The following is a 5094-nucleotide window of genomic DNA, read 5'->3' on the forward strand; positions in this document are numbered from 1 at the left end:
CCCCCCCCCCAAAAAAAAAGTGGCAGGGTTGGGTCCTGTCTCTCTGCTCCTATTTCTACACCTGTGAGACTGGGCTGATGCCCCTAAGCTCATGTCTGCCAGGTGGGTGATAAGAAATCTGGGTGCCGTAGACACATGGGGGTGCCACCAGAGGGCCAAGGAGGAGCAGGTGTCCCTGGATGCAGGACCTGGGGACTCTCCAGGAAGCCCCTGGAAGGGAGGGGGTCAGCCCCCGTCTGTGACCCATAGCACTTCCCACCTGGCTGGCCCACACCCCAGCTCTGGACTGGGCCTCTTAATGCCCCACAGTGGGGTGGACACTGATGCTATCTGCTGCCTAGCACAATTAATGGGGCAACCATAGGTCCTGCTCCGACTGGCCCAGCCCGGCTGGTCCAGCTTGGGGAGCCAGGCTCAGGCAGGAACTGCCCTCCCTGGGGTCATTCCTGGGTGGGTACAGAGGTATGGCCAGCTCCTGGGGAGAGAAGTGATTAGCTGGGTCCAAGGGTCCCCCGGGCACCCCTCCTTGTCTGCCCCCTGCCCCTGCCTGTGGGAAGGAAGGGCTAAGTGTGGCCATGCAGGGAGGGACGCAGTGAGCTGTGAAGGCCACCCGATGCCTATCGTGGCTGCAGGGGCTGGCTGGGGGCCAGCGAAGGCCACACTGGGCAAACAGCCCTGGGCCACAGAATGTGGGGGCACCACTTAACCACAGAGGGAGCAGCCTCCAGCATGAATCTGACACTAGCGCTGCCCTGCCGGACACGGGGGCTGGAGGCAGGCCCAGGGGTCCCTGTCCACCACCAACGTGCTCAAACACAGGCCTGACTGGCTCCCACACCACACACACCCTGCCCCCCCCCTTGCTCTACCCCCTTCGACGGAAAGCCCCCCCCCTTCTATTCCCAGACTCTGGCCCCCTAAGGAAGGGCCCAGTCCACAGGAGACAGGTCAGGGTCTGAAGGTGGATACCCAGCAGGGTGGCCCGGGACACTGCCCACTCAGATGCTGGAGCCAGGGACGGTTCCTTGGTGGGGAGCGTGCTGCTGGCGATGCTGGAACGGCAGGGGAAGAAGGAGGCCCAGACAGGGTACGTGAGACGGTTTCTATTTAAACGTTCACGGCTGTGATCAGTAAGGAGCTACGACTCTCTGCTGTCCCTTGTGGCCCCAGAGACAGGCCACAGCTGCGGCAGGTGAGGTCGGTCCATGGGCATGCTGGACAGGCTCTAGGCCACACCCCTGGGGCTGGGGCAGGTGGGGGGCTGGGCAGTGGACATGGGGTTGAAGGGCCCTGTCTGTTAAGAACAGAGGAGGCAGCAGACACTGTGGTCAGACCTCGGCCCCAGGGGGGCTCTGGAGGCTAGGGACAGTCTCAGGGGGCCAGGAGCCCCCAGGCCCACCACGGGCACCCCAGCTGCTGCCAGGAATGACAGGGTCTTCTGGGGCCTGAAGGGACAGGCCCGGGGGTGGGACACTGGAGTCAGCCTCGCATTTGGTGGTGTGGCTAGAGAAAGGCTCAGCTGTTGCGGGGCCCAGCATGCTAGGTGGCTCAGGGGTCCCCCGGGCCAGCGTGGGGCCCAGCTCCAGCTGCCCCCAGACCCCCACGGGCCCCTTGGGCCCCTTGGCGGGTGCTCGCTTCACAGAGAGGTCGAGGGGTGCATCTGGTGGTCGAACAGCCCGCTCTAGCGCCTCGTGGATGGTGAGCAGCTCCTGGCGGATCTTGCCCAGCTGCTCCCGCAGAGGCCGAGGGGCCAGGCCCCCCGCAGGCGCCAGCTGCCCCAGGCGCTGCTCGGCCCTGGCATAGTCACCAAGGGCCCGAGTCAGGTCCTCACCCACGTGCCCAGGGTCAGCTGGCATCAGGCCCAGGGGCTGCTGGGGCAGGGGGCCTGCAGGGCCCGGGGTCTCGGGGTTGCCTGGCTCCTTGTCCTCAGGGCAGAGCACCACGGAGGGGCCAGTCCGAAGGCTAGGGGGTAGAAGCCGGTCAAGAGGCTGCGCTGCCCACACCCCCAGTGCCCCAGTCGCTGCCCACTCCCCCTGGTGACCCCTTTGCAGCCTGGCTGGGGGCCTTGGGATCCCAGAAGGATAGAGCGCGTGGCTCTCTGGCCTTAGTTTCCCCTCTGTGCTTGAAGAATGGGGACCAGCTACCCTGGCCAGCCTGCCTCCCACCCCTCCCCACCCCCATGGCCAGGGGCCCCTGACACCTACCTGCTCTGGGCACTGAACTTCACCGTGCTGGAGGGGGCCTTCGGGGGCTCCAACCTGCTTCCCAGGGGTAGCTTCCTCTTGGGGTCACTCTGGGCAACCCGCTCCAGCTCCCCCTCCTGTCCTGAGTCCCTGGGGGCTCCACGGGGCCAGGGCCTGCCCAGCCCGGGTACTGGCACCTTCAGCAGCCCTGGGGTCAGAGTCCCAGGGGGCCCCTTCAGGGGGGCCAGGGGCTTGGCAGGGGCAGCCTTGCCTGCCGGCAGCCCCAGGGTATGTTCCAGGAGCAGGGGGTAGTACAGGCGGGGGACCAGGGCCGGGCGTTCGGGGGTCTGTGGGGAGGGGAAAGCAGAGGCTGGGGGCAACAGGGGGCTGGCCGAGGCCAGAAAGGGCATGTGGGCTGCGGCGGCCAGGGAGGGCCCCAGGTAGGAGAAGAGACTGGGGCCGAGGGGATAGTTGACCCCTAGCAGAGACAGATGGAGGCTCTGGGCCTCGGGGAACTCGCTGGGGGTGGGCGGCAGGGGACCCCGCCGCTCTCAGGGCCTGCCGCAGCTGCGTCCACCATCGCTATGCCCCTTCGGCCCCCCCCCGGCCCTGGCTTCCACGCCTCGGCCAGGAGCCCCCCAAGGCCCACATCCTTCTGGGCATCCCGGGCCACGGGGGATGGTGCCCCGGGGCACCCATCAGCCCCCCGCTTGGGGCCCCCGATGTGGCGGCGCAGGGAGAGGACGTGGGAGGCCGGGTCTGGCGTGGAGGGAGTGTCTGGGAGCGGCGGCCCTCGGGGCTGGCTGCCGGTGTCTGCGGGGCCCGGGGGGCGGTCGGGGCTGTGCGCGCGGGGCCGGGGTGCGGCGGGGGCACGGCGGCAGGCCCAGTCTGGGGAGTCGAGCAGCAGCGAGAGCGAGTCCTTGCAGAGGCTGTACTTCATGTGGTTGTACAGGTGAGACTTCTCCAGGCAGGTGAACGGGCACTGGAAGCACTTGTAGTTGTAAGGCTTGCCCCACGGCCGCGGGATGTAGTGCGGCTTCTTGGGCTTCCGCGCCCGCGCCCGCGCCCCGGGGCCCAGGCGGCAGGAGCCCGCCTCTCGGGACATGGCGGCCTGCTAGTGGGCGGGCCCGGGCCCCATGGCCACCTGCGTACGGGGGCCTCGGTCAGTGCCCACCTCCTGACCGGCCCCCCACCGCCCTCTGCCCGCAGGGCTCCAAGGCTAAGGCACCCACCCCCACCCTGCAGCCTGGGCCCCCGCGGCTATGTGTCTGTGTGCCCCCCCCCCGTCTCCCCTCCCCACTTCAGTTCTGCTCCACGCGCACGGCTAGGGTCGCCAGAGACGGCGGACAGAAACGAAAGACACCATGAAACCTGACTTGGGTAAACAGCGAATCCTTCCGGAGTAGAAGTAAGTTCTAGCCCATGTTTGGAACGTAGGCTCAACACAGCTTGCTGCGTCTCCGAAATAGAGGGTTAACTGGCGTCCTCTCTTTTATCTGCAGACCCTAAGCTCATTTGTCCCCCCTGCCCCGCCAGCCCCCAGCAGGCCCATTTCTGGGCTGATTCCATCCATGCCCGCCTGAGTCTCTGCCCGATGGGCATTTGCTGACTGACTCCAAGCCAGGTAGGGCGAGGCCGGGTCCTGGGGACACCAGCCCTTCCTCGTCTTTACTCCCCGCACAGCCCTCTGCTGTGCCGGGAGCCAAGGTGAACGCTGCCACATGGAGACCAGCCCCGAGTCCCCCTAACGCCGTGTGCGTGTGTGTGCGCGCACGCCCGTGTGCCCCTTCTACAGCAGGGTGCCGGGCGGGCACTGGCGGTCTCTGAGGGGTCAGCCTCGTGGGGGACCAAGCCAGGCGGGGGGGCGTGGACGTCCCAGCGTGGCCCGCGGCACGGCCACCTGCTCAGCCTCGTCCATCTGGGTGGCTTCAGGCAGGTCAGCGGCCGAGCCTGCAGCGGCCTAGCTCAGCCAAGACCCTCCTCTCCCCACACCCCACACCCCACACTCTCGCTCGGAAGCCGCTCCGCACTCCATCTGGGCTGCCACCTGGGCCATCCACCGCCCCAGTGCGCGCCTGCGTGGGGCACGCGGTGAGCGTGTCACTCGGGCTTCGGTGCCTGCACACAAGCATTACAAGCCTCCAGATGAGCCCTTAGCCAGCGCCTGGGGGGCAGCCTCTGCACGGCTGGACCGACGTGCTCAAGAGTCCGCCACCAAAACGCATGGGGCCGGGACACTCGCGCGCGCACACACACACACGCACACACACACCACTCAGTGTGGACGTGGCGTCGGTGCACGCGAAAGGACTCACGGCACGGCCGGGGTGCCCAGTAGGCACCTGGACACATTCAAGGGAATTCGCACACACATGTACACACAGCTGAGGACATACACGGCAACGGAGACTCTTACGGATGCGGACATGCATACGCTCGCCCTGTTCCCCCAGGACTCAGGGACGGCCAGCGGGTCGAGCAGGGCAGGGCTGGGGTACAGCGCAGCCCTGGGAACAGGCTGTCCTCCCTGCTGGGCTTCAGGCTCTGCACACAGCACGCAGTCATGTCTGCTACCCCCAAACACTGGGTGGGCACCCCCAGAGGCATGGAGAGGGCTGCCCATCTGAAGGGGCCCTTCAAAGGGGGGTCAGCATGGCAACCACCAGGGCACGGGGGGAGGGGGTAGAGAAAGCAGATGAGGACTGACTGGTTTGTGGGTGTCCATGTCTTGGAGGGGCTGGGGCTTGGAGAAGGGTGTGGGGGTTGGGAGGAGGGGGCTGGGATCAGGAAAGGGCCTGGGGCTCCCCGAGGGGCAGCAGACCCTCTTGGATTTGGTGGTGGGAGCAGAGGTGGGCCCCATCCCTGCCTCCCCAACCCTCCCCAAGATGCGGATGACAAATGGGCATGTGTG

The 5094-nt window shown here is 67.1% G+C and overlaps 1 protein-coding gene across 1 annotated transcript; it reads right to left on the reverse strand.

Annotated features, from left to right (window-relative positions):
* Positions 1-1328: 1328 nt before the first annotated feature.
* PRR35 (proline rich 35) lies at positions 1329-3288 on the reverse strand. Its single transcript, XM_008697038.2, is given in 3 exon segments — positions 1329-1962; positions 2205-2703; positions 2706-3288. Coding segments are annotated over 3 exon segments (1716 nt in total).
* Between the last annotated feature and the right edge of the window lie 1806 nt (positions 3289-5094).

This window comes from Ursus maritimus, unplaced genomic scaffold, assembly GCF_017311325.1.
Source record: "Ursus maritimus isolate PB19 unplaced genomic scaffold, ASM1731132v1 scaffold_2, whole genome shotgun sequence".
Lineage (NCBI taxonomy): Eukaryota > Metazoa > Chordata > Mammalia > Carnivora > Ursidae > Ursus > Ursus maritimus.